The 27,657-nt window shown below is 48.2% G+C and overlaps 1 protein-coding gene across 2 annotated transcripts; it reads right to left on the reverse strand.

Moving 5' to 3' along the window:
* Window positions 1-1,764: 1,764 nt before the first annotated feature.
* Slc37a2 (solute carrier family 37 member 2) lies at window positions 1,765-27,160 on the reverse strand. Of its 2 annotated transcripts, XM_021207065.2 has the most exons (19): window positions 26,721-26,838; window positions 13,621-13,702; window positions 13,072-13,165; window positions 12,879-12,957; window positions 11,376-11,511; window positions 10,886-10,962; window positions 9,730-9,896; window positions 9,241-9,278; window positions 8,810-8,962; window positions 8,392-8,482; window positions 6,941-7,003; window positions 6,525-6,610; window positions 5,831-5,879; window positions 5,598-5,671; window positions 5,281-5,359; window positions 5,059-5,156; window positions 4,748-4,812; window positions 4,490-4,546; window positions 2,715-3,086 (listed from the first exon to the last, which is right to left on the reverse strand). In XM_021207065.2, the coding sequence occupies exons 1-18, from the start codon at window positions 26,777-26,779 to the stop codon at window positions 4,516-4,518; spliced, it is 1,521 nt and encodes a 506-aa protein (XP_021062724.1). In that variant the 5' UTR covers window positions 26,780-26,838; the 3' UTR covers window positions 2,715-3,086; window positions 4,490-4,515. The 2 variants fall into 2 exon arrangements, with proteins under 2 accessions (XP_021062725.1, XP_021062724.1); XM_021207066.1 differs by lacking the exon at window positions 4,490-4,546 and having other exon boundaries at window positions 1,765-3,086; window positions 26,721-27,160.
* Window positions 27,161-27,657: the final 497 nt, after the last annotated feature.

Raw genomic sequence — 27,657 nt, forward strand, 5'->3', positions numbered from 1 at the left:
CATGTATTATCTTACTGTCTCACAGGGCTAAGGACAATTCTGTAGGAGAGATTCTAGGGGAGGGCTTATTTGCATTTTTTTTTCAGCTTTTAGAAGTCCCTCACATTCCAGGGTTGATGAGCCCTTTCTGCATTCAGAAATCAGCAATGTAACATCTTCCAGTGTTTTCTACCCCTGCCTCACTGTCATTCATGAGAGCCTTGTGGTTATCCTGGGCTCACTTGACAACCCATCTCCAGGTCCCAAAGTCTCATTTATCATGTAGCACAATATATTTATGGGGTCTAAGAATTAGGGTGTAGACATTCTGGGTGGGTGGGTGGGGTTTATACCTTCCACAGGATATAGGGTTTCATTTCTCAGCTGTAAGGATGGCCTCCTTCCATCCCCAAACCTCCCTTATTCCCATAGCCTCGTGGACAAGGTCGGTTGCTTTGTCTAGGTCTCAGGGCTCCCTGCAGTGGCCCTCCCCACCCTCAGTCTGGACCCACATTTAGGTCCTTCCTCACTCCTTCAGTGATGCCTCAAAATGCTCAGCTCTACAAGAGGCTCTTTCCCTTCCACCTCCTTCCCACCTGCCCCTCCTCATACACACTAGCCCAGCCTCCCAGTGGGTCTCTAAAGGAGAAACACAAAGAGTTATTGCCTTTTAATTATACGTGCTATTGTAGCATCTATAAGGAAGAACATTTTAAGCTTAATTGAGACCAAATGTGAAGTTAAATTAAATGAATAACTAATTAACGTAATGTTCCTGCATTAGCCCCGTGTGAGTGCAGAGGCCTGAGAGACGACAGGTACCAGGGCTCTGGTGAACAAAATGTGCTCAGAGCTGGGGTGTTGTGGGGATGAGGTGTGCAGATAACCTGGCCAGGCAGGCGAGTGCAAAATGGTCCACGGGGGTGGTGATCCTCCAGCCTTTGGGGTTTTCTCCAACCCTCTTCTTACACCTCCAGCTAAGCCCTCATTTTTGAAGCCTGGCTCTGGGCTTTCACAAATCTTTTGAAGCTTCCTAATGCCTCTCTTGCCTGCCTGGGGTGCATGTGTTTGTTCCAGCATAGGACAGCATGACAAGATTTATATTAGCTTCTTCTGTCTTCTGCTTCTCACTGCCTTGTCATATTGATCATCCAAGGCCCATGGATTCTTCCTTCAGATGCTGTCACATGTGAAACCACCAGGATCGCCCCTACTGGCCCTGTCCACCAGCCCTGTCGCATTAGGTCTGAACTGATGAATGATGTAGCCCTCATCTTAGGTCATTGCTTTGTAGCTTGTGTTGTTTCTATTTTCATATTCTGTCTTCTCTGCTAAGGAGACAGGAGCAGCAAGTGTGACTAACACTTATCTCCCTTCACACCACTCCCATGCCTTGAGCAATGTCCTTCCCCTGTCTAGATGAGGAGACAGGAAGAATGTGGTAAGTAATGAGGCTGGGATGGAGAAGACCTCCAAGAACCACTCCTTCCACACTGACCTCTCAAGAGGCTGGTAGGGATGAATCCGGGTGTCAGAAGCAGTCTTCCTTCTCTGAAGAGGAACAGCAGCACCAGCCTGCCCTGGACTCTACTACGGGATGCTATCACCATCTAGTGGCCTACAGAAGTAACACAGCTTTGCCTTAAAGCCTATCCTTTCCACATGTCAGTCTTTCTGTTCTTGTCAGCCCCTGCCCTGTACCAGGTCCTAAGTATAAGATGTTCCTGACTGACTGCTTCCTGCAGGACGAAAATGAGAATTAGGCAGGTGAGTTTTATATTTTATTTTATATTTTATTGCTGAGGCCAGTGTATTTTGTTAACACACTGACACAACATCCTAGTAAATGTAATGGATGTATCTTGTATGGTGGTCTAGGCTCCTGCTGTATTGCACAGTGTTATCAATGTCATGAGCAATGCCCTCTGGGAAAGCCAGCTGTCACAGCCCCAGAATACCAATCTTTGTTGTTCATGTCACAATGCTTTACTGCCCTTCATGAGCCCCATGGCTGCTGCTATGCCAGGCCTATCAAGGATAAACAGTGGCACAGTTGGCAAAGGAAATCTGTATTGGTGCTGATGGGCAGCTTAGAGGTCAGGCGGAAATGCCAGGAGTCAGTCTGGCATGTCATGAACCAGGACTCAAGAGTAGAAGGCACGTGCATCAGAACACCAGACAGAGGGTGGCTGCAAGGTGTCTCCTAGCAACTGCTCAGTAGCAGTTACTCAGATGTTTCCAGTGGTATCTTCATTTCTTGCTAAACTTGGCACCTATGTTGAGGGTTAAGTCCTTCCCATAGCCACTTCCTGTTTGTTCTTACAGGACAGCTGCCACGATGTGAGCACCCAGTGCTTAATTCACACTGGCATTTGCAGTTGTATACAACACCCCTTAGTCTTCACCACACTGACCCTGATGTCTTCATCCACTGAGGCATCTTAAGGGTGAGGCAAGGGAGGTACTGGGCTCTGAGGGTGGGCACAGTTAGGAGCCCGTGAGTGAGTTCCCCTACATCCAGTACTCATGACAGCTCCCTTACCCCATCCAAACCTTAACTCTGCAAGGGCAGTGCTAATGCTTCAAAGTGGCTGAGTTATCAACAGGATCGAGTGGAGGAGAGATCAAAAGGGTCCTACTTGGAGAAATACAGAAAGAATAATTCACAGACAGAGACAGAGACAAAGACAGAGAGAGGCCTGGCACCTTTGAAACAAGGTGAAATCCCTCATAGGTACAGGATAATTACAGAGGTTATAATTTAACATGGGAAGGAGAGATGCACCTTTTCTAGGCCTTGGAATCCAAACCAGCAAGAGTCTGAACCTGTCCTTCCTTTCTGCTTTCAGCTGATTCCTTTTGATTGCAGTTGCCAGAGCTCAGGCCTTGAAGTCTGCCATGTTCCCATGCTTGGTGCTCTGCAGTCCCTTCCCATAGAGTTTCTGTACCCTTCCTTAGCAGCAGTGTAGCTTGGGGCTAGACCAGTTAGATCAGGAGGCTTTGCCTCTCCCTGTGATGGAAGCTTCCATTCTCTTGCTCATAAGTTGGGTACCCAGCAGGGGTAACCCATGCTGCTCTTCCAATTGAGGCCTCAAATTTGTTTGTACCTGCATGAACAGAGGGTGGGATGGAAGAGAAAGTAAGTCATAACTTAATAAGCTTCTGCCTTTCATGTCTACTGTCCATAATTAGGGTTCCCCTTTACTTGTTGGGCAGGCACTAACAAGCCAGAATAATATGGGAAACAAAGTGTTTCTGCCACATTTGGCCACTTCACAAAAAGCATCACTCCCTATCTCATTTTCTCTGTGCCTCAGACCAACCCTGACAGGCATTTGAGGAAAGCATCTCCATTATGTTCAACGATGCAGAGACCGAGGAGTCTGCCAAGGTCTTAGGTAGAGGTGAGTGTACAGAGAAACCAAGAACCTCAGGGACTTCAGGTTCTCAGCCTAGAGCTCTCCTTGCCCCAGTAAATCACCAGCCATTTCTTAATGGCCCTTCCAGGAAGAACCAGCCTGCGGGAGCTGCAGTGCCCAGAAAGACAAGCTATCTCCACAAACCTGGGTTCCGCTTTAGGTTCTTCCAGGACTGGCTCCTCACTTCAAATGAGAATACCTGCCTCTCAAGGAAGCTAAGAGGCAAGCCACAGTGAGGTGAGCCTGGCCTCCACTCCAGCTCACTACATACTTTCCTCCCTTTCTGCTTTCTTTCTCTTCCTGGCTCCCTTCAAGCCTAGCCCAGAGAATGTAGGTGAAAGGAGAAAACTCATGCTGTCCAGTCCCCTGCTCCCGACCTCCAGAGCAGGGCAGGGCAGGGCAGCCCCTGTGGATGCCTGCACGTGTACCACTGCTTTCTGCTTCCCTGCCTGTGTGATGCCTTCTTAAAGTGCAAGTGCTTCCCCAGATGCTGTGTGGGTTACCATGACCCCAGGAAGTGGTTCTTCACATTTACCATCCAGCCCAGGTCCAGGCTTTGCCAGCTCCTTTTCTTAGTAAGATGCTTCTGCCAGAAGAGCCAGGAAGGCCCCAGGGACAGCCGCCCAGTCACCAGCACCTCAGCCTCTGACTCAGTCACTGACCTCTGCGACTTCCACACCCACCACCTCTGGACACCAGGCAAAAACCACACCAAACTAAGCACTGTTTGCAATTTGTTCCGGAGGCTTTGATTGGTAGTTGCCCTTTTCTACACAGCCCAGGCAAAGGGGTCAGATGATTTCTGACATTTAGGAGGCATCTACAGCTCTGCCTCAGTTCAGAGAAGAAAAGATTCCGGATCTCTGGCCCCTTTGCCCTATGGGTGTGTTCAAAGCCCTGTAGCATCTCAGATCCCCTGAGAAATAGGTCCCAAGCACCGGTCTCTGACTTCTAGCTTGAATCTCCAGTTATGGCTCCCAAGGAAACAGAAAGCTGGCGGGCAGGAGGGAAATCACACGCAGGAGAGGAGCGGATTCCCATGCAGCCCACATTCCGATGGCGTATTAGTCATACTTGAAGAAAATACTCACAAAAGTCATGGGACTTGAGGAAAATACTATCGCGGGTGGGTTAGAGCCATACTAGAGCTATGGAGACACACGGGGACAACAGAGGCAAGGTTAGTAGTTCCTGAGTGGGATGGGGTCCAACAGCACATCAAGGGGCGCTGCTTCAGGGCTCCTAAGGCCCACAGTGGACCAGCACAGACTCAGCATAGAGTAACTGAGCCCTGGCTTGAGTCCTAGACGGGAGGTTAGGAGAATGGCTTCCACTGCTAGGAAACTCACCCACTGCTTCTGCTGCAGGCCATCTTCCAGGCAAGGATCTCTTTGTACACCAACCTGCAGAGGAGCTGCGGGGTGTTCAAGGTAGAAAGGGAAGGGAAGACACTGTGAGCTTCCGGGCTCAGCTGACCCATGGGACAGGCGGCTGAGAAGTTAGTGGAACGGCACTCCTCACAGGAGGAAGTAATTCTGAGCGAAGGGCAGCTGCCATTCTCGCCACCCCAGAAGCCCCAGTGCTTGCTTTATACCAGAGTTACAGTCTGTACACATAAAGCATTCCCCAACTGACATCTGTGTAGCCCAAGAACTCTTACCAAGCAAGCCAAGACGTCGGCAGAGATGAGCATGTAGAACACATTGTTCCAGCCTGTCGGGGAAATGAGCCCGGCCAGCAGGGGCCCCAGAGCCGCACCTATACAAAACAGTCTCCTGAAAGAAACGTACACACCTTCCCCTGCCACCTTCGGTGGTGCATGGAGGGTCCACCCATAACAAGGCTGGGGTTCAGCCGCCAGGAGCCCAAGCCAGTAACAAACCTATGGAGCCGGTGCCGTCAATGATGGCCGTGACAGTGGAGAGGGCCTTGGCGTTACCCTTCAGGCTCTCATGTGTGCCCTGGGGAGACAGAATGGAGTGGGACAGCTCAAGCTAAGCAAAGCCACCCCAGGAAGAGCAGTGCTGGGAGAAAACAAGCTAGAGGTGGGTGGTGATGGGGCCCTGAGGTTGAAAGGAAAGAGCCCGTGGAGGTTCTGCAGGACAATAAGTGGGAACGGGAGAAGGGAAAATGGACTTGTAGATAGAGCCCTTGACCATGCCCTCAGACCAGCCTGGTGCCCACAAGTGGCCCACTCACCAGGTCAGCAGAGACCGCTGTGGTGATGAGTGCGTAAGGGCCATTGACCAGGACCCCACAGATAATTAACATCACTGGGAAGACAACAGAGATGGCATTATTAGAGATGAGGCGCTGTGCACAGCCCAGTCCAGAGCAAGTGACGTCCTTGGCCTTGGCTCCACACCCATGACATGGAGCTCCCCAGGCAGAGGGTCACTAGTGACCGGGTGGGAGTCACACCACCTCCTCACCTATGGAGCTGGTTATCCCATTCTGGCCAATGTAGTTGTACAGGAACATCTGAAGGAAGAAGGACATGTTTTCCTCTTGCTGGGTGAGGCCTGGGTCTGGACTAGCCCCCGCCTGCTCTGGAATTCTACATATCACTTGGTTTTCCCGCCTTGTACATCCACTTCTCAGGTCTTTATGTGTCTCAAAATAGATGGTCTAACTATGGTAATCTCTAATTTCCTTTTATTTTTCTTATGGTTTTGAAATGAGTATCACGAAACACAGGGTTTCCTGAAACTCACTCTGTAGCTGAGGAAGACTTTGAACTCCTGATTCCCCCTGCCTCTACCTCCCAAATCCTGGGATTACAGGCATGTATGGCTCTATAATTTTCCCTCTCCCACAAACATCTTCTTTTGTGTCTATCCTCAACTCTTCATTATTCCTTGCTCAAAAAATGTCACAGCTGGTTTTTCCTTTCCCCACCAAGGTTAGATAATCACTAATCCCATTCTGGGATTATTAATCCTGGTCTCTTTTCACAGAGCCTGGTCCACTGCTGACTCTCGCTTTTCTGTCTCTACATGTGCCCAGGATTACACATACACATGAACAAAGACATAGCTGTGCAGGCAAATATAGGGATGGATACATGGGTCCATCCAGGCCCTAGACACCTGATCCCAAGCATATGCACACTGAGACTGTACGTACCATGGGAGCAGCCAAGATCAGCATGATGCAGCAAGTGGTGGCCCTGCTATTGGTGTAGTCGCTGATGAGCCCTGCCATGATGCCACCTGAAACACATGCTCACTCACGCGCTGCCCCTGACACTACATGCTGTTCCTCATCTGCTACCCAGTTTGTCCCAACACCCTGCCCAGCGCTAGGCTGGCCTTAAGAATCACTACCTCCCTCTGCAGTCTTCCCCTGTTCCCATGACTCCAAGAAACCACAGCGCAATGGTCGCTTTTCTTAGGCCCACCCAGTCTAGCAGGAACAGAGATGAGAATACACTAGGAGGCTTTCCCTCTGCCCAGATCATGGCCAGCTGTCCCCTCTTTCTGTACCTCTACACAGAAGCAAATAGAAAGACAGCATGCCAGGACAAAAGGACAGGGCCTCACCTATGATGCCACCAACATCAAAAAGCGTGGATAGGTCCCCGGCCTCCTTGGCACTAAAGTGAGCTATGGAAAACACAAAAACATAATCAGACACTCAGGGAGGTTTGGAACAAAGCTCCTGAATGACACAGCCAGAAGAGTTCCTGTGGCGCATTAATCCAGTCCAAGGAAAAGGCTGAGGCTACAGGGCCAAGTGATTGACTAGAGTCACCAGGCGAGTTTGCAGCAGCCTGACACACACACACCCTCAGAGCCAAGTCCTAAAGTGCTCTCTTTGTCAGAAGGATGACCTAGACCTTTCACTGCAAGGCTGTCCTGCGGACCTGGTACCTGCCCATGACAGCATCTCCAACTCTTCTCCTGGAGTATAATGGTTCTGACTGAGCATGGGCGCAGCTACCTTCTTGACCCACTCCTAACACAGAAGCTCCATAGGGGCCCTTCCTAGGCTACCTTAGGTCTGTACTAATGCTCACAGCCACAGAAGGAGATTCTCAGTTTAGAAAAGGGGAACATTTAGAAACTTGACTTGCAACTCCACCCTCAAGGCTGATTCATACTCTGAAGTCAGCAACAAAGCCACAAAGCATAGTCACAATGTCTGCAAAACTGCCGTAGTACTCTGCCAGTATCAGAGACAGGGGCCCTCATGTAGAGATATAGGTCAAGCTACAGCTGGAGATCTGGCCATGACTAATCCCCATGGTTTCCTGGTCTCTCTCTCTCTCTCTCTCTCTCTCTCTCTCTCTCTCTCTCTCTCTCTCTCTCTGTGTGTGTGTGTGTGTGTATGTGTGTGTGTGTTAGGACAGTTGCTGTCTTTTCCCACAGCTGGGAAAGAGGAAAGCAGCTCTGGGCAAAAGGTCTTGGGTAAGGGTAAGGGGTGTGGCTCTCTGAATCCTGGCGGCCAGCAAAGCAGAGCGAGTTGCTTTTTGGTATGTTACCCCATCAAAAGCATGGCAAACCAGAGACTCTGAGCAGGTGGGAACCAAACAACCTTTTTAACCACAACAGTGATCTCCTTTCATCTTTGCAGCCTTGGGTAGGAACAGTGGAAAGTAGCTATTGTATTGGGGCAGCTCCCTCAGTGTAGACCTTAAGACCACAGTACAAACACATCACTCCCATAATGGTCCTTGGAAGAAGAGTCCTGAAGTCCATGGAATATGAAAGCTCACACAGCCTCTTCCTTGAACTGGAGGTGTTCAAGGCAGACCGCCACCCACCTTTGAGCCACACAGCCGCTCAGGCTAGAGAAAAGAGGACTGAAGGACAGAGCTTTTCCTCCTAAGGCTCAACTCAGCTCCAAGGGGGCAGGTGGCTGGAGACATGCATGGGACTCAGCCTTGCCTGTATACTGGAATGAAACCCAAGTATGGTATCCTCCCTGCACCAGAAGTGGCCTTGGCCTCCCCAGAGACCTTTTTTCTCAGTTCCTCTTCCTCTGGACTTACCCACATTGAAGATGTACAAGGGCAGCCAGTAGAGAAAGGTATAGCTGACCAACTTGGCAAAGAGCAGACATAAAGAGAACTCGATCACTCCCTGGGAAATGTGAGAGAAGGCACAATGGAAAGGGGCTCAAGAGACCCCCAGTCTAGTGGAGGCCCCCGGGTGGCTAGAACTACCCCATGACTGTCGCCATTCCTACACAAAGCAACCTCAAATACACACTCCATCCTAACTGCAGCAGTGTGCCTAATACTGCATGCCGTGTCGAGACAGGCCTCCGATATACACGGCCCTTCTCAAGCAGCCACCCCACAGTCTGCATGGAAATTCTTGAAGTCACTTGTCACCCCTAGCACCCCATTCCCTTGAATCTAATGAAAATCACTAGACCATCTTCTCTTCATTCCATAAACATCTCACCGGGATTCTGAGTGCCCCCAGGAAACTGATGGCTTCAGGCTCAGGGCCCTGCTCCTTGGAAGAGCTGGCTGCAATGTCCACATTACTCTCCCTGCTGCTGTAGGGACTATTCACAGGATCCTCAGGGTTGTCCTGTTCCTTCTCCAGGTCATCCTGAGGAAAGAAGGTGGGCAGGGCCATGTACCAACCTTCCCTGATGGGAAGGACAGCCCCATTGGGAGGCAGGGGATGCCCATCCTGGGGAAGGTGCATGTTTTTCTCTTGGACTGGCAGGCACATCAGGTTATGGGGCATTTAACCTAAGAGCCCAAAACTGGGTCTGTGAAGCCACTAGAAGACCACAGCTCTCTCCTCCAACTCTTGGCCCTCCCATGGCCAGTTCCTGCGATGTGGTGAGAAAGGCAGGGCTAGGGCTGGGGTGGCAAACTCACATGATGCCGAGGAGGGGTACAGTCCACATCTTCTGGATCTGGGGGATAAACAAGTGCCTTTCTGAGAAGGTTACCGATAGGTTAGACCCTCACTTTACAGTGGGTCTAAGCTAGTGCAGAGTTAGCCCTACAAGTCCCATGTGGCCCCCAGCATTAAGGGAGCAGGCTCTCTAGACCTGCCTGCCTCTTCTAGAAACACCTGGCCTTGCCAACTCAGGGAGAATGGGGAAGAAACACTAGCTGTCTACACCACCCTTTGGGCAGAGCACATACTACAGACAAAGCACTGAAGATATACTGTCCCTCTTACACCTTCAGAAATCCTACGGAGCAAGCACTAATGTCACTTTACAGATGAAAGGACAGTTTCAGGGTCACAGAGCTAGTCATCCAATACCCTGAGCAGCAATTCTCACAGAATATCCAGCTGCTTCATCTCATGAGCACAACTGGGGTGTGGAAAGAGTCGGGTGGGAAGGGTCCACTCACATTCAATAAGAAAGAGGAAGGTGATGACGCCCATGATAGCAGTGATAATGCCAGGCACGATGAACGACAGGCCCCAGTGCTGGTTCACCCAGACTCCAGCGATCAGAGAGCCCAGAATGTTGCCCACAGATGTGTGAGAATTCCAGATGCCCATGATGAATCCCCGCCTGAAGAGAAGGGAAGGGAAGGGGGGTAACTGGGAGGGGGGCAGTGAGTGAGCATGTAAAGTGAATAAGTAAAATAATATAAAAAAAAACCACAATAAGTGATATATGTAAGTAAGTAAGTAAGTATGTATGTATGTATGTTTTTCATTGATTGAATTTTATTTTAAATTAGCTTTGAGTGGTAAAATTAATTTTATCCTGAAAAAATACATTAAAAAAACAAAAACAAAAAACCTGGCCCAGCCAAGCTCAAAAGGCTGGCTGCATCTAGCCTTTGGGATGTGCCCACAACTGATCTTCTCAGAGTCCCCAGATAGTGCAGCAAAGGCCCTGGCTGCTGTCAAGCAGGTGAGAGCACTACCCATTGCTTTATCTGGCCCCTCGGACAAGCACAGATGGGTGTTCCCACCCTGACCACAGGGAAATCATGAGCCTTCCATTCTTCTCTTTGAACCCCATCAGTATCACTCTAACAGTAGTCTTTAACTGTGTGTGTGTGTGTGTGTGTGTGTGTGTGTGTGTGTGTGTGTGTGTGTGTGTGTGTGTGTGATTCTGCCCCTTGGGGGACATCCTGAAACATCTGGAGATTTTCAATGGATATAACTTGCTGTGTTTCGCTACTGGCATCTAATGGGGAGATGATATGCATACTGAAGAAAAGAAAGAAACCAGTAACCCCTGAGCCAACAGTGAACAGCTCAGACCATCAGAGCTGAGGGTGAGAAACTGAACAAGATAACCCAAAAGCCAGTCTAAGAAAACAATCAATCAAAAATGGAAATTCACCTGTTATAGGAATTATAACTAAGGCTGCCTGCTCTGGACTAGATAGAGAAATAGCACTGCCCTTTTAGCCTCAGAGATTCTCAGTGGGTGAGACCTAACAAGAAGACACATTTTCCAATCTTTTCCCCTGAAAGTACTCCAGAACCCCCATCCCACCCTGTTATTCCCCCTTCAGGGTCATTCACACTCCCTCATAGACTCACTTTCCCTTCCCAAACCAGTTGCCAACACAGGTCACCACAGATGGCCAGCCCGTAGTCTGCACAAGCCCGTTGCAGATCTGTAGAAGGGAGGGAGGGGGAGAGTTACCTCGGGCGAGCACCTTGGGTAGAGGTGGTTCAATGACAGGGCTCAGGAGCCCTCCACACACATCGCACTGCAAGCCATGCCTTTCCCTCACTTGCATGTCCACACACAGTGCCACACAAGCTGCCTTCTCCTAGCTCAAGATCATGTGAGCTGAGACCCAGCTTCTGAGGCATCTCAAGCAGATTCACTGCAGTACCTAAGGCAGGCTCACTGAGCCAGTCCTGTGAGACTCTGGGGGAGTCGGAACAGGGTCCTGAGCAGGGTGACAGAAGGGACTAAACAAAGAGACCAAGTCCCCACCTGCTGTGACCTGGGGATGGCCAGGAACCCAAAGGGACCTCTCTTTGAGGGGAACAAAGGCCCAAGTGCTACACAGACTCATACCTGGATGAGCACAAAGTACCAGAGCATGTGGATATTCCAGAAGTACCCCAGGCCAAAGAGGGAGGTGAATAGGCCACTTAGCACCATTCCAGCTGAGAGGTAGTAACGCAGGGGCAGCCGCTCCCCAAAGATTCCACTGGAGAGAAAGACCGGGTGAGCTCCAGGTTAATGCCATGTCCACTCTACCACCTTCCTCTCCCAGTCCATATTACTGAAGTCACTGTGGCCATGGTGGCCAGTGCTGAGCTGTGTCCTACTACATTCCTGTACTACCCCAGTCCTCCCTTCCAGAAGTCATCTGCTTTATTTGACACGACTCTGACAATTCTGTTGCCGATGTCCCTTCTTGCTGGCTGACCACTCTATGTCCCGTGCTTCCTGCCAGCTTCATCAGCTTGATGGCTCTACTTACCATGATGCATGAAACTTCTCCTCCTGCATGTGTTTGGGCCCCATGTGCCCCTTCATGCTTCAGGGTCATATTCAGATTGCCTTCTGGATACCTTTACTTGACTGTCCTTAAAGCAATGCAAACTCAACCCTCTAAATTCTAAAGCCTCCCTCCTTTTACCATGGGAGCCTCTGAAACACCACCTGTCCCCGAGTTCAGCAGCTTAGACAGCAGGCATGCTAGCTTGTAACCTTCCCTGTCTGCCTCAAGTCTACCTCAGTGTTTCCCTCATGCCTAGCTAAACTCTTTCCGTGGTTCTCCCATTCCACATTCTGGAGCAGGCCCTCTGCAAATGTCCTTATCCTTTAGCCCTTTCTCCCTGGCTGTTGCTTCTGTACCCCTTCCGGTAAGTCTGTGAGAGGCTCCACCTATACTCCACGCTGTTCCCTACTTGCCTCGCTGTGTTCTCTGCTGTCTCCAGCCTGGTGTCCTTCTCCACTGCCAACACCCATGGTTCTTCACATTTCAAGGCTCACCTCCTCCAATGCCTTCCTTAACTCCCTGTCTTCAATCCAAGCTTGCACTACATGACTACCCAACACTTCAACAATGTTGAATTGGCTGCTAAGCTGAGTGTCCTTCTACTAGGCTATGAGCTCCTTGAAGGCCACACCCTGCCTTGTCCATCAGTGATTGCTGGCAGCAAGCATGTTTGCTAGGTGAGACCCTACTATACACACTGGTATAGTTTAGACAGCACTGGGTAAGTTCTCCTTGGCAATCTACATATCCAGGGCTGTGCTTAGAGAACCCTGGTCATACCCACCAACACTTCCTTAAATGGAGCATCTAGGAGCTTAATAGGAAAAAAGGGCTGCTAATAGCAGGGTCCATGAGTAGCTGGTGGAGGAACAGTTTGGTGACCATTGAGAAGGAAGGAGGCTGTCCATGGGCTGATGGCCTGGATGGGGCCTTGGTCTCAGTCCCACACAGAGACACTTTCAACTCTCACATTAGCCTGCAGTCCCAGATCAGTCAGGAGAAACAGCAGTTATCAAGCATCCACCCACCACCCACCCTCTCACTGGGCACGGTCTCTGCCTTTTTCTTACCTAATAAACATGCCAATGGCATAAGCCACTAGGAAGGCATTGTCCACAGCTCCCAGTAACTCCTTGTAGTCATCTTTGTCTGAAAGCAGATGGGAAGGACAGAATCTTGTCTAGGTGACTGCCCCCTCAGGAATTCCCTTTTACTTCCGAGGAGGGACTGGGGTTTAGAGGCAGCAATGTGTCCTGTCCTTACCGAATGGACTCCAGCTACACCAAGTGGTATCATTGAGATCATGAGTGTCATTAACAGGTCTGACCATCTCTGAGCAGTTCTGGTGCAGACGGCTCTGGAAGGCAATGTCATATATGGGTCAAGGGCCATACCACCCTCTGGGACCCACTTGGCTCAGAGAGAAGCAAGAAACCTGCTACTCAATCATAAACTGCTTCCCACCACAGTCCATGATCCTTCCTGCCAGTACCTCCTCCAACAAGGGTAGGTGGCCATCCAATATTCATGAATGGAACCCACAGAGCCGGGATCCCCTGCCTTCTTAGCTTACCCACACCAACCAATGGTGCTGTCTGGGAGGTGAATGTAAAAGGATCGTGTAGGAAAACATTGCAAGAGTGTCGTAGGAAAGAGCCACCTACAACGGGTATCTGCCAGGTGGAAGGGTCAGGCCCAGTGAGCAGGGTAAAGCAGATTGGAGGGGATTGTCTGATTTTTAGAGCATCCAATTGCAGCACACATCTTCCAGGCCCCACATGTCCCGCAGTCTTCCTTACCAACCAGCCTCACCTTGACGATGCTGATGGGCTTTCTGGACATGTGATAACAGGCATAAATGAGGAAGGTGAGCAGCAGGATGAAGCCACGGAACCTGGAGGACAGAGGAGCATCCCAGTCTTCAGAAGCCCAGCCAGAGCATCCTCAAGGCCTTGGCACCACCAACATTTTGTTTGCCTTTAGGCTCTCTTCTAGACACAAGTTCCTGGGGCAGAGGCTAGGAGTGTCTGGGAGCAAAGGACCTCTGTATACACACACACACACACACACACACACACACACACACACACACACACACAACTCCTGCCACCTTCTTTCCAACCTCTTAGCCCCTCGAGGGTCTCCCCGAGGCAATGCTATCTCTGTGTCAGTTTGTATAGAACAGGTATGGACACAGATGGGCATGGGATGGAATTAAAGGAGAGAGGGATCTACCTACAGAGTGATGTCCATATTTCCCTTGCACTTGGATGACAGCAGCCTAGGCTCTGACTATAGAAAGAGATGACACAGCTGAGACAGCTGGTGACAAAACCTGAGTCCTCTCCCTCAGGGTCCCTGGCTAGTCGATTCCACTGGGTAGAAAGATCATTATTTCCTCTGTGGCTCACATATCCCATGTTCTCTCCCTTGCCCTCTTGCCTATCTCATGGGCCAGCCAGACGGAAAGAGCAGCCTAATGAGGAGTCTCTCAAAGTTTCCACAGCAGCATACCCACTTCACCCACCCAAGGGTTTGGGGAGGATCCTGCAGCACCCTGCTGAGGCACTGTTTCCACAGCAAGGCATCAGCTGAGCTGAATCAGCAATCAGGGACCAGGAGGTATGTGGAAAATAGATCTCGGCACGGGACAGAGGGTACAGCTCAGAGGCAGGACACAGGATTAGTATGCTTGAAGTCCTGGGTTTCAACCTACCAGCAAACAAACCAGCCTGAAAAAAAATGTTAGAGAGTAGAAGGCTCAGTGCCTCTGCTCATTAAAGAATAGGGTAGGGGAGAAGAGTGAGCACGCCCGGGAGTGCTCATCTCCCTTGGCTTCATGAACCTAAGGCAGATATTGGATGCTCACCCTGTCCTGACTGGTAATCTGCCTCCAAACTCCAAACTCACTTCCTCCAAGCATGTAATTAAGCAATGCAGGCCACCTCTTGTGAAACGAAAGGTGTTTCTGCAGAGCCTAAATTGAGTTGAGCTATCAGGCATCTGTTACTATTCTCTGCACTATATTCTTAATTCTTAACCTTGGATGGTTGTGCATGCCTGTTGTTCCAGAATTCAGGAGGCTGAGGCAGGAGGATTGGGAATCTGAGGCCAGCCTGGACTACATAATGAGACCCAGTCTCAAAGTACCTCTTTGGCTACTTGTTCCCAAGGCACCTATGTGAATCACACAGGTCTTCTAGGACGTCAAGGAAGCCAATTGCCATCTAGCTGATTCCTAGTTCAGGGATTTCTAGAGTTTTCTGAGAAACTTTAGAGAGAGTACACAGCTAGTCTAGGCAAAGAGCAATAGATAGAAAGAATCTGCAACCTTATAGTTAACTGGGATGTTGCCTAATCCAGGGAAAAGCAGGCAACTTTGTGTGGCAACCTCCACTCACTCACCAGGTAAGCCCTTTCTGCTTCTGGCTTCTTCAACTGCACTATGTCACTCTCATCCTAGTCCTTGGGTACCTGGGGTACCACCTTTAAGTGCCACACAGCTCAGCTTGTGTGACCACCCAGAGGTGCCAGGGCCACAAGTATGTGTGGCCACAGTCATGGCATATCAGGTCTTTTCTGGTTCTGAAAGATCTTTAGGAACCCAGGTCCCACTGGAGCCCCTGAGAGAACAGCAGTGATGACCAGGCAACAGAAGACCCCAGTGTTACCTGGGAAGTCAGAGGCTGTACCTCAGCAGACATTCCAGATGTCTCAAGAGCTGTAAGCAACCAAGGAGGCACGGAAGGAGGCCAAGTCAGCTGTTTGAACCCTTCCCTTCATGTCAACATCCAACACCAACACTGCTTTACTCCCACAAACCAGGAGCATCCCAGGGAGGCAGATCCAGCCCACCTTTCCCTGGCTTCCTCCCACCTGAGTTCCCAGGTATCCATCCTTATTGGTTCCATGCTTTTTTCATCCAGAGTCCTGACCCTTCCAACCATAGGTAGGAAAAGCCATTGGAGAGAACAGTCATACCAATGTCCAAGTCTAAAATCCAAATCTTCTTGGAAAAAATAAGACTCCCCTTGCAACCACCTCTGTGCCTACCATGTACACACTAGGGATCTGGTGACTGCAAGAGGGATGGAAAGAAAGACCCTGCCTTCTGCAGCTCACAGGTCAGTGGGGAAAACAAACACACACGAAGAATTGGAGTGCCTGTGCCGTAGCAGCAGGGAGCCTGTGTCACAGGGGAGCACAGGAGGAACACCGAACCCAGTGGGATACAAGTGGTGTCAGGAAAAGGTTCCAGAGGATATGGTTGGTTTCAAAATCAAGCAGGATATGGCTAAGTCAACCAGGGCTGGGAGATGGGCGAGAGGAAAAGCATCAGGTAAGGCACAGGCATGAAATAACACTTCCAGTGTGGGTACACTGCATGGCTTAGGATATCTGGAAGAGGAAACTGAGCCAAGCACAGAAGCAAAAGTGGCTAGATGAGGTAGGGCCCAGGCCAGGTAGGGCTCTGTGTGCCAAGAGGTAGATTTTGGATTATCTCTTGAAGAGAACGAGAAGCCATTGGAAGGGTGAGGCTTCCTAGGAGTGGGTGCTCTGGCTATGAGCCAGGGGAAGCCAGGGGGAAGCCCCACAGGAGCTTCCTCACCATGGGGTGGTGCCCATCCCATGCCTTTCCATCCTGATAGCCACTTCTAGGTACATGGCAGCTTCACAGGATGGCTTAGACATATTTCAAAATCATGTCTGTAGACACAGGTAAGGACGTAAAATCAGGCAAAAGATAATCTTATTCCCTAAACCAGTTTACTCCTCTGAGAACGACTTTCTCATCTTGCTCACAGAAGTATTGACAGATGTTTGTTACAGATATGATAGCCAGTGGACACTTAAAATATGGCTGGTGTTTCATATTAGCATATGAAAAAGAACAGGAGCTGCTTTACAAGGTGAGTTCTAGGGATTCATTGCCTGGCAGAAATTTGGGGGCCATTAGTCCTTCCTCCCTACCTCTCAAGGATGCCTACCTAAGTCTCCTAAGACACAAAGACCCAGGGTTGCTAGTAACTTCCCTTTTTTATGGAAGGTAGGGTAGCTGCAAGAGAGTCTGCAACCATACAGGAAAGTGACTCTAAGTAGCTGAGGTCTTCCACAGGGCAGACAGGAAGATCAGCCAGTCCATACTAGTATTCTGACCTATGATTTTTTTTTCTCAGCTCTGCAGGGGCCTGCCCAACCTAGATCCCAATCTCCCAACCAAAGACCTGACCTCTAAATTAGCAAGCAAGACAGGATCCTTGAAAGATACGGTTTCTAGCCTGTGCTGTATGGTGTTAGCCTGACACTGGCTTCCTCTGGGGCTTTCTGCCTGGCCTCTAGAGGGTGGAAGGTTAAGCTCATAAGACTGCTGGGCCCCAGCAGTGTTGGAGTCAGGCCTCCTTCCTACTAGCCAATGCTCCTTTTAGGGCACACCAGGTGTTCACTGAAAGAGCCTCAGGTGCTGTCAGCACAGGGGCCAAGGAACATGGGGGTTCCTATGTTAAGGGTGGAGCTAGACTAAGACTTCAAGGAACTTAAGCTCACAGCTGAGGACTCTGAGCAGGGCAGAGTCCTACAGGTTTCACTTCTCACAAGCCCTTCCTTCCCTCAGAACCAAGATTCCCCATAGGAGGTGCAAGGAGAAGACTTGTAGAGCCAGGGCAAGGAATGGCTGCCCTGGTGCAGAGTTGGACTGGGCAAGCAGTTCAGGGGCCAAGGAACATGTGGGAGGAGACTCCCAGACTACTCCACATAGGGTCAGCTGTCTCATGACCCTGTAAGTCTTATTAGTAAGAGGTGGCACTTATTAGAGTCCCACCTCCTCCACTGTATGCTGGTTATTGAATAACCAAGTCAGATAGAGAGGGACTAGCTATCTCTTAGGTATTAGCTGACAATCCAACTTATTCTTTCCCAAGACCTCGATAATAGCTTTATCAACTTCATTAAGACTTTGCACTAAGAATGATTCTGGGCTTGAACAGGGAACAATGTGTCCCACATTAGCAACAGATAATGACAAACACCACCCTTAAGTACTTCATCGTCATCACCACAAGCCAGCACGACCCCAAGAGCAGCCTCTGATCTCTGGAGAGGTAGAAACAGGCCCCTCTCCTCAGTTAACCCTGTTCTCCACCTCACCTTTCTTTGTTCCACATCTACTTCTCAGATAGCCTTGCCCATGACTTAGAGACAATGGGGGTTTAAACACTCTTAACCTGGGACAGCCTCAGGATGTGACATCAGGATGTGGCTGCAGGTGACCTTAGCACTTCCCCAGAGGAAATGAACCTGGTAACCTGTTCCTGGGTTTGCTGACTCTAGGGTCAGCGGGTTCTGAAAAGGATAAGGCTGGGTACAGTAACAACCAGACCAGGATCAATTTGGACTGTGCCACCACCTTCACCTTCTACTAAGTCGTCTGTCCACCAACACTGGGAGATATCCTAGTGGGGAAGGGCTGGCCAAGGACAGATACCCAGGGGCAGAGTCCTGAGTCATGCCTGCAGCATACAAGAGGGAGCAGGGACAGGACTGGCTAGAAAGGCCTCTGAGGAGAAAGCTTTCTCAGGGCAGGGAGCAGGCCTGTGGAATCCCAGGCCTCTTGTCCACACTCCTGAACATAGGCTGTATTCTGATGGGAATATGATGACAGTCACATAGCTGTAGTCCTACTTTGGGAAGTAGGATGATGGCCTTCCTTCTAGGACCCTTAGGAGGCCTGGTCCTAGCCTCACCCTCACTGGCTCCTGGCATGCAGAAGTCAAGGCCCAAGGCCTAAGCTACAGGTTAAGAAAGTAGTGATATGTCCCACCTGGGTCCCCCACCATCACACCAACTTAGTGACAATCATATGGGGGCGAAGTCTGATTTCAGGGCTCTACCCCTATTGGCCAGCTCTTCTGAAGCCCACAAACTTAAACCCTTAACAACTCAAGCTGCAGCTTACAGCCCTGTGTACTCATTCTTTCTGAGCTCTCAGGTCTCCCCTATTTGATTTGGCTTTCTTCTCAAATATATATTCCTCTTTTCAAAATAGATAGACAGACAGACAGATAGATAGATAGATAGATAATCACGGTAGACACAAGTTTCATCTAGAAAGTTCTGAGTTCCTGTGGTTACTGGCCAATGGTTTCTTCTCTGGGAAGGCTCTTGAGACCCAGCCTTATGCCCATGGATCTCTCTAATCCAACACTCAATCCCAGCAAGAAGCATGGGGTTCCATGGGCCAGCCCGTTAACCCAGGACAGCTTTTGTGCCTTGTGCTAGTATTACTTTGGGTCTGTCTAACTCATCTCTGTGAATACTGGTACAGTTTGACTGAAGAAAGATCCTGACCAACTGTGCAGATAACTCCATGCTCCACACAGCTTGAGCTGGCATGTGGGGGTTGGGGGAGGGGGTGTCACATGGATTTGTCTTTTAAGAAGGGAAAGAGGAAACATCATCGGGGAAAGAGGAAGCCCAGAAAGCAGCTGCTGCAAGCTGCAAGGAGATGTGGGGGATGGGCCCAGGTCACATGCTGGTGACAGGAAGATGAGACTCCAGCATCCTTGGGATCATTCTCCTGCAGGACAAGGCAACCCAGGCTTTCGCCACAGCTTTCCTTAAGCCATTTTTGTTTGTTTGTTTGTTTGTTTGTTTTTTAATATAAGCACACTGTTGCTCTCTTCAGACACAATACAAAGGGGCATCAGATTCCATTACAGATGGTTATGAGCCACCAATGTGGCTGCTGGGAATTAAACTCAGGACCTCTAGAAGAACAGTTAGTGCTCAGAGCCGTCTCTCCAGCCCCTTAAGCAGTTCTTTCTGCTGCCCTTATCAAGCATCTCTTTCAAGGAACCAGGATAATAAGATGAGAGACTGGAACCATCTGGAACTCAGATCTGACTCCAGCCCTTCGGCCACAGAATAGGGAAAAGGACATCAGACTTAAGCCAAAGGAAGCTGAGCTTTCATTTCTGGTTACTGTGACTTTTGAGCAAACTGTTTAACCTCTCAAGCCTCAGTTTTATATTTTAAAATAAAAGAACAAAGCACTACCCAAAACTGTCACGAGGACTGACAAACGCAATGGGTGTACACATATCCAACAAGGACAGGATCTCTCCATGTGTGTCTGAGTACTTTTCTGTTCTATCTTCTTCACCAACTCCACAACACAGAGCGATCTGTCAGCATCGCCCAGCTTCCCTGGGAAGACTGAGGTATGGGGAAAAAACACAATCAGTGTGGGAGTCAAGCTCCAGCCCCGCCTGCCTGTGAAAGCTGGCTCCCTCCACACCCATTCCTGCTCATCCAGCTGAGGTGCCGCCTCGCTCCCTCCTCCAGGTCCTGAGTTTTCCTCCTCAAAAGGCCTCAGGAAGCTCACCCAGCCCTATAAGCACCAGCTGCAGCCATCTCTCTGGAAAGATGCCTGTGCTGTCAGCTGCCCTCAGGCATGCCCATGAAGGTAGTGGCACAAAAGGCAAGGAACCAGGCAGTCCCAGGGCTAGGGTGTTTGGTGGTTCAGAAGCACAGTGAACTGGTGGTCTACTTGCTGTTGGCAGGGTGTGGAATAACACCTACTGGGCTGAAACTCCACAGACTGTGGCCTGCACACACCTGATGCCACCTGCTCACAGTCTCACTCCAAGAAGTGCTTTCTGGCACACTGCTCCCTCTGGCTGGAGAACCAAGCAGTCAGCACCCAGACAAAGACTGACAGATTTAATGATTCAAGGTGGCCTCCTCCCAGTGGGTGAACCCCTACTACAACAAACAGTACAACTGCCTAGCCAATCCCAACTACAGAGGCCTAAGTGTTTTAAAAAGCTTTTCATTTACATATGTATCTTAAAGATAAAGAGGTGGGCGGTGGTGGCGCACGCCTTTAATCCCAGCACTTGGGAGGCAGAGGCAGGCGGATTTCTGAGTTCGAGGCCAGCCTGGTCTACAAAGCGAGTTCCAGGACAGCCAGGGCTATACAGAGAAACCCTGTCTCGAAAAACAAACAAACAAACAAACAAAAAAAGAGTTCAGAAAAAAAAAGATAAAGAGGTTATCAACTTAAGGGAGAGGTTTGTGGGAGGGGAGCTGGGTGGAGTTAGAGGAAGGATTGGAGGGAAAGTGATGTAATTCTATTTCAATTAAAAATATTCTTTTAAGGCTGGGGTGTGGTGGCTGCACTCCTGCAATTCCAGCAGAGGCAGTTGGTTTGCGGTCAGCCTGGTCTACAGAGCTAGTTCAAGGACAGTCAAGTCTGCACATAGAAAGCCTGTCTTGGGGGAGGGGGGGAAATATATATATATAAATATATAATATATGTATATATATACATATATTATATATGTGTGTTTGTGTGTGTGTATGAACTAAGTAAATGTAAAAATTAAGCTTCTCATTCTCATTTAATCTTACTAATATCATCATAAGACATACAAATTGCAATTATTCTCTTATCGTTATGGAAATGTAGTCTCAGAGACATTAAGCGGTTTGTCTAAAATGACAAATGACAGTGTTGCAGTAATGGCATTTTCCACCCACGTGATCATCAGGAGTACAGTGGGAAGAGGAAAGGCTTAGGAGTCAGATTAACCTGGATCCAACTCCACCTCAGTCATCTGCCAGCGACATGATGCTGTACAAGCTACATGCTTTTCTGTCTCTCATTTTATCAGTGTGTCTCATGGGGGAACTAACGGTTCATTAAAAAAAAAAGACAAATTAGTAATCCATGGCATACATTAGTATGGAAAGTTTATAGAATAACATTTAGCCATAAAGCTTCTTTGGGATGTAACACAAGCCAGGCACCCATCTAAACACTTTCCTCAGCCATCTCAGCCATCTCAGGAGTAGGCATTCTGTTATCTGTACTTCACAGGTGAAGAGTCCAAGACTGTCTGTTATCTTCACATCTATTTCGATGCTCTCCTTAGGGCCGTGTGAAAGCAATGTGTGACAGAGTTCGTTTCTAACTTTCTTTCACACTGTAAGTCCTTACCCTGTTGTCCCCACCTCAGCTTATGTTTTGTTTAGCTCAGGAAATGTGCATTGGTTTAACATCCGTCTGTAATGATCTTCGGTAACTACAGAGAGAGTCACTGTTAGTTACTACGTGCTTCTTACATGCCAAGCAGTTTCTAGCTCTACCTCTATCCAATACTTCATCCTCACAGACGTCCTCACAGGAGGCAGTTCTCTTCACAATCGGTTCACCTGGCCACTGAGAGGCCCTGTGTGTGTGTGTGTGTGTGTGTGTGTGTGTGTGTGTGTGTGTGTGTGTGTGTGTGAACCATTGCCCTTTGGCGCTCAGTGCTACCTCTAAAACTGCCAACAGTGTGCTCAGCAGCAGAGCACTTGCTTGGCTTACCCAGAACCTTGGCTTCCACACCTAGGGCAACAAAACCAAATAAACAAATAAAACAAAGTAAAACTACGATCAATGTCTGCTGTGGGCACAGCAACTCTTCAGCTCTACCATTAATTCTGAGGTGAGATGATGCTTTCATTTTCTCTGTGAGCCCCAGAGTTCAGTATAACATTTTTTCAGCAGAACTATACTTTGGTTCTTGGGGTGGGGGAGCATCTAGAGTCACTACACTCTAGGAAAAAAGAAGAGAACATCTATTGAGGGTCCTCCATCAGCCACAGAAGTCAGACACACCCTCTAGAACCACCTCGCCTCTACTGATGAGAAAAAAAGAGGCTCTAAAAAGTGAATAACCCAAAAGTGCAGTGTGGTAAAAGGATTCCTATCCCTATATGTCTTGAACTTTGCAGAGTATAGGCGTTAGTCTCACTTAAGTGTGCAAGTGGGACTGAGCTGTAGCTCAGTTGGTAGAGTGCTTGCCTAGCATGTACAAGGCCCTGAGTCCAGGAATTCAAGGTTACACGTTGCTACAGAAACAGTTCAAGACCGGAGTAGACTGGAGACAGTTTTAAAAGACATTGCACATGTGATGTGTCTTTAGAAGGCTGTTGTGTGATGGGTTCTTTATCACAAGTCACCCTCATTTTCCCTGGGCTGAGGTTGTAGCTTGGTGGTAGAACATTTGCCACTCGTAGTCATGGGATGTGTTTTGTGGATGGGAATGCGATTTGCCCTGGACTATAGTAGGTGCAAGTGTTAAGTCTGGAAAAAAGCAAGTGAGTGTGATAAAATCATGTCAGCGCAGGCTCAGGCTTGGTGACTTGTTTCACATAATGGTGAAAATCAGAGTTCCTGGAAAACCATCTAGATTTTATCTTTTACCTTTTAAAAAGGGAAGTACTGAAGCTAGGATGGCTTTGCAAACCAATGTTCATCCGTTAACATTAGCATCACTGGGAAATCAGAAGCTAAAAGTAGTTTCCTCTACATTAAACTCATATGGATAAAATGCCATCATTTGTATAAATAGTTCAGAAATTTTTGTATGATAAATTACAAAGATTTTGGGATGCTGTCTCTGTCCATGTTTTGTTGTTGGTGTTGTTTTGTGGTATTTGGGGATTGAGACTAGGGTCCTGCGTGTTCTAGGCAAGTGCTCTGCCAGTAAACTGCAAGATCAGCCTTTCTTTATTTTCTATTTTGAAATAGGGTCCCTGTACTTGCCCAAGTTGGCTTTGAATTCACAATCCCCCTGCCTCAGCTTTCTGAGAGTCGGACAATTACAGGCCTAGCCACAGGATTCCACTGATCCTGATGTTGCTTTGCCTCATGGCAACATGCAGAGTTGTCTGCCATAATTTCAGCTACCGGCCAAAATGTTAACATAGGTTGCAACTCTATTTCTTTAATTTGAAATACAGCAACTTCCCAGACCACTGATCCTCCCCTACAAATCAGATGCTTAGGGACCTACCCAAAACTTACTCTTTTGTTGTTTATAGTGGTTGTATACTATATGAATGAGTTTCAAATTTCTTTAGGGATGTATTTATTTTTATTTTACATGTTTGTTTGCCTGCATGTATGTGCACCACTTGCATGTTTAGTTCCCATGGAGGTTAGAGGGTATCAAATCCCCTGGAACTAGAGTGACAGATGGCTGTGAGCTTCCATGTGGTTGCTGGGAACAGATCCTGGGTCCTCTGGAAGAACAGCCAGTGCTCTTAATGAATGAGGCATCTCTTCAGCCCATCTCTGATTTTTTTTTGTATGTTGTATCTAAAAGTTTTTCCTCTCTAGAACATGTGCTTGTTCACTATAAATTGAGTCCTTACTCTTCTGACAGTCCCATTTGAACAACTTCAAGTACACAGTAGTGGACGGTTAGGGAGACTCTTCTACCCTTCCTGAGAAACTGCGTTCCAGAGATTGCTAAGCCAGGATGTGCAGGACCAGCACTAATCACACAGGAATAAGGGAACTACCAATGACTGTCACTAATACTTGAAATGTTATTACAGTGCTCCCTTTTCAGGATGCCAGTATAAGGAAGACCTTTTTCTTTCCTCTTAGGTGATCCATAACCCATGACAATTTAATAGGCATTGTGTTTTGTTTTGTTTTGTTTTTTAAACTGAACTCCTCAGAACGCAGAAGCTTTCAGTGAGTCTTCTTGTTTTCCAGGGTAATATGGCTATAAAGTTTCAATTAAGAATATCTTCTTTTTTAACAAGAGCATATTTAAAACTGATTATGTAACCAGGGCCTTGCCTGGATGTTGTAGTCGACCAGGATGTCTATTTAATATCAAATATATCAGCCCCTTTGAAGGGACTGAGGCTCACTGTATGGAGTCAATACTAATAGAGCACTCCAAGGAAAGTGGTTTTCTGAGTTCCCCGTCTTACAGGTAGAAGAATGTCAGTCAGCTTTTCAGATCTAAAAGCCTTATGATATTTTTTTTGGGGGGGGGGGCTGTAAAGAAAGAGGGATCTGCCCAAATCTATAGCAGGTAAAATCTGGTAGACAGTTTCTTGGCATCTTATTTTGGGCAATAAATAGTAAAATGGCTATTTTTTTTTTAAATGGATGGCTACTTACGGAAGAATGGGGCAAGCTCAGTATGCAAAGCACTTGCTGCACAAGCTGAGCTTCATCCTCAGCACCCACCTTAAAACCTGACAAGGTGGCAGCTGCATCTGTGCTCCCAGGCCTGGGAAGGCAGAGACAGGCTACTTAAAGCTCTGTGGAACTCACTGGTAAGTTCCGGGTCCCAGTGAGAAACCCTGGGTTTCTTAGTTCAAAAACTAAGATGGATGGCTCCTGAAGGCAGACACCTGAGGTGACTTCTGGCCTCAGAGACACACATGCACCACCACTGTAAAGGACGGGGACGGACACACCTTAAAATTTTTTTAAAGGGATTCCTTATGAAAACTTCCAACAGCACTTAACATGACCTACTTGGTTAATTAATGTTTTTGCTGTACATAAGTAAACAATGAGATTAAATCTAATGAGACCCACTTTATTGTGTAATCAAAATTTTTTCTTAGAGATTAAAAAAAAAAAACCTGAAGTTGAGTCTACAAAGAAAACGATGTTTTAGAGAGAGAATACCTTACAGATTATCTGAATCTAGTCTGCTATTTATCCTGATTTTAGTTTTTCTTGACATTGAGCAATTTTACTCTCTGAAGTGGTAGCTAATCCGGTAAATCATATAAAATATGTCCACTAGTGAGATAGCTTCAAGAGTCTTAATGTATAAATGAGCTTATTTGTATTATGCTTTTAAAAATTGTGGTAAAATATACATAGCACAAAACCTTATCATCTCAACCACCTTTAAATGTAAAGTCAGGGCAGCTAAAGTCAAGGACAGCAAGTATACTGTGTGCCCATCACTACCATCCACATCCACTGAATGGCAACTCTCCCCTCCCCTTGAATTCTCTTTCTACCCAATTATGACATCTTCTAGCGCCTTCATTATGAGGGCAGTACACGCTCTCACACTCATGTTCATCTCCTTTTGAGAGTCATTTTCTATCTTTCTGAAAACATAAAATTTAATAGTTCCAAATTTTAAAAGGACCACATAAACCATCTAACGAATTTTGTATATGATGATTAGCCTGAGAGGCCTTGAAACAAAATGACATATTTTAAAACCAGGCCAAATTGATCACTAAGTATCTGCCCAATCTGACCCTTGGTTTAGTTTGAGAATTTAGATTTGGGATTGCTGTGTCATCTGTTTTTGTTTTTTTGTTTTGTTTTGTTTTTGTTTTTTAAAGAAGCCAGCAACTATTTTGTTAATTGTTATTTTGTTATTTTATGGTTTATAAATGACTGTAACTAACAAAATGTTTTAATACCCACCCTTTCCCACCTCTTTCAGACCAAGTACACTGCTCCAAAAGCTCAATGGAGATTGGCTAAAACCTTTTCTCCCAGCACAAGGTTGACCTTGTGGTCCTGGGAACAGCTGCTGTCAATGCCAGCCCATGCTTTTAAGGGTGACAACCTAGTGTTGGAGCAGCTGCAGCTCTGATCCCAGAGATCTTGCCCTAGCTAGGTATCCCTGAGACTGGAATGGTCAGACAGGCTTAATAGAACCAGTGATTTCTGGCTTGTTAACTAATCCAATCAATAGGGGACTTAAGCTCTCTGGCTCCATTTATATTCTACCAGTTCTTGGCCTGGGCTCCTCACAAGCAAATCCGGATCCCCCAAATACACAGATAAGACTTGGAGGCACTCCACAGGTACCCGCTTGTGTGCTTGTGTTCGCAGATACAGGTGGAAAACCAAAAAGGATGAAGACTCCCAGGCACCCTGTTCTTCACCGGGGTTATAAAGAAGTCTGGGCTAATGTGGAATCAGTAGTTCTGTGTTACTAAACTTCCACGCCTGCGCCACCGAAGGAACCTTGCCAGATAGAACTAGAACCCCATCCCCCACTCCGGGGACAAGCAGAAACATCCGCCGCCCGAGCAAGTCTCTGCGCGTCTTGGCAGTCTCCCTCCCCAGCCCAGCTCACCAGCTGTCCCTAGAGAAGGCACGGAGGAACCAGACACCCGGAGCCAGGGAGGATCGCATCTTGAGGCGCCGGTACTCGAAGCTGGGACTATGGAGGGTGCAGAGCTGGCGCGGGTCCCCGCCAGCGGCGGCAGCGATTTAAATGCCCCGCCGACTGGCCCGCCCCAGGCAGGCCCATGGCCAGAGCCCCCGCCCCTTGAACATGACCCGCCTGCCCTCTAGGTCGCGCCGAGTGCAAATCCTAACTATCCCTCTGTGCTCACTAGCCACTGTTTTCTATGCACTGCCATCTGTTTTCTCGAACTTTCTCTCCTTGTCAGAAACCAGCAGTCTTGAGTTTCCTGGGGCTCCTTTTTCTTGTCTGTGCTTTTCCATTTCACTACCCACGAGGGGATGGGGAACTGAAAACAGCAGCCCTACAAGTCATCAACTCTGTGTGACGTTGGGTTTCCTGCAGTGCTACCTGTCCTGTCCTGAGCAGTTCTGTGCCCTGATACAGAGTAAATCAGGTGCTCTGTGTAAGTGAGCACAGTGGGACCACCATGCTGACTCGTGATCTGCAGGCGCTCTTCCAGAGCCCTGGAAGTGTCTCGGGGAGGAAGAGGATCCCCAAACCCACCTCTCAGGTTCTGGTTCTGCCTGCTCAGATTCGAGTTCTCCGAGCCTATGGGAGCCTTCCTAAAGCTCCACTAGCCAGTTCTGCTTGCAATAACTATGTTGCCAATACTCCGATCTCCACTTTCCAGGCACGCAGCCAGGTGGCAGTGAAGAGCTACAAGGGTCTTCTGTGCTCATAAAAATGACTGCCTCTAGCTTAAAGATTCAGGGTGTATTTCCACCTATAAAAAGAAGCTGTGACGAGATTCTTGTGTATGAAACCAAGGGCAAAATACCGAGGGTGGAAAGGGAAAGTATTCGCCTCAAAAGTAAACTTGTTA

The sequence above is a fragment of the Mus pahari genome, chromosome 10 (genome assembly GCF_900095145.1).
Source record: "Mus pahari chromosome 10, PAHARI_EIJ_v1.1, whole genome shotgun sequence".
Lineage (NCBI taxonomy): Eukaryota > Metazoa > Chordata > Mammalia > Rodentia > Muridae > Mus > Mus pahari.

Excerpts from the sequence above, each read along its gene's own strand:
- Slc37a2 (XM_021207065.2), bottom strand. The coding sequence starts at position 26,779 with ATGCGATCCTCCCTGGCTCCGGGTGTCTGGTTCCTCCGTGCCTTCTCT. Across the intron at positions 9,897-10,885 it reads AACTGGTTTGGGAAGGGAAA|GCGGGGATTCATCATGGGCA; the intron begins GTGAGTCTATGA and ends CCTTCTCTTCAG. Across the intron at positions 5,880-6,524 it reads TGATCTTGGCTGCTCCCATG|ATGTTCCTGTACAACTACAT; the intron begins GTACGTACAGTC and ends TTCTTCCTTCAG.